This window comes from Dendrobium catenatum, unplaced genomic scaffold (assembly GCF_001605985.2).
Source record: "Dendrobium catenatum unplaced genomic scaffold, ASM160598v2 fragScaff_scaffold_664, whole genome shotgun sequence".
Classification (NCBI taxonomy): Eukaryota; Viridiplantae; Streptophyta; class Magnoliopsida; order Asparagales; family Orchidaceae; genus Dendrobium; species Dendrobium catenatum.
In genome coordinates, this window is record NW_021319126.1 from 413,684 (window position 1) to 414,774 (window position 1,091).

The following is a 1,091-nucleotide window of genomic DNA, read 5'->3' on the forward strand; positions in this document are numbered from 1 at the left end:
CTTCAAATATAAACAAGAGATAAACAATTTTGGAAAAATATTCATGCGATAAAAAGGATTAAACTAGAAGAATATTTACAATATTTAATAATATAAAATAACACTGAATTTCAATATTTGTCTTATAATCCTTAAAAAAAAGCATGCATTATGAGCACCACTAATAGGATACAGTGAAACTCGCCTATTATAAAAACACAATCCATGGCTTGTGCCTGCCACACTCTTCACTTCCCTCCCTCCCTCTCCAATCTCCATACAATTTCCCTTTTCCTTCTACAATCTTCTTTCTTCCTCACATCCCATATGGCCATAATCAATGAGACTAAACTCTCCATCTCCAACACAGAAATTGAAGAACTAAACATTGAAGAAATCGATTACTCAAACAGAGCCCAATGGCTCAGAGCAGCAGTGCTTGGAGCCAACGATGGACTGGTTTCCATTGCTTCTCTCATGATAGGAATTGGTGCCGTCAAAGAAGATCCAAAGGCCATGATCTTATCAGGTTTTGCAGGCTTAGTTGCTGGAGCTTGTAGCATGGCAATAGGAGAATTTGTCTCTGTACACTCTCAGCTTGATATTGAACTTGCCCAGCTAAAGAGGGAGAGCAAGGTTGAAGGTTTAGCTGATCAGCAAAGCTTGCCAAATCCAGTTCAGGCAGCAATGGCTTCTGCCATGGCTTTCTCTATGGGAGCTGCTGTGCCTTTATTAGCAGCTGGGTTTATAAGTAGTTATAAGGTGAGAATCGCGGTGGTGGCGGCAGCTGCTAGTTTGGCCTTGGCAGTATTTGGCTGTATTGGAGCTTTGCTTGGAAGAGCTCCAATAGTTAGGTCAGGGTTTAGGGTTTTGATTGGAGGGTGGGTTGCCATGGCTGTGACCTTTGGTCTCATGAAACTATTCAGATCTGGTAGACTTTGAAGTAACTGGTTAAGAATGGTGTTTGCATGTCCTCTACTTTTACCATGAAGGGTCTTTGATATTTGTTTCTGATATTATGCCAAGAAAAACAAATATGTAATTGGCTTTATGATTATGTTATATATATATATATATATATATATATATATATATATATATTATCTTTTTAA

The 1,091-nt window shown here is 38.3% G+C and overlaps 1 protein-coding gene across 1 annotated transcript; it reads left to right on the forward strand.

Annotated features, from left to right (window-relative positions):
• Positions 1–207: 207 nt before the first annotated feature.
• On the forward strand, positions 208–1,016 carry LOC110096600 (vacuolar iron transporter homolog 5-like). Its single transcript, XM_020822637.2, has one exon. It carries the CDS (start codon positions 307–309, stop codon positions 919–921), a length of 615 nt encoding a protein of 204 aa, XP_020678296.1. The 5' UTR covers positions 208–306; the 3' UTR covers positions 922–1,016.
• The last annotated feature ends 75 nt before the right edge of the window (positions 1,017–1,091 follow it).

What these genes read in the sequence shown, in the direction of transcription:
- LOC110096600 (XM_020822637.2), top strand. Translation starts at nt 307, where the DNA reads ATGGCCATAATCAATGAGACTAAACTCTCCATCTCCAACACAGAAATT.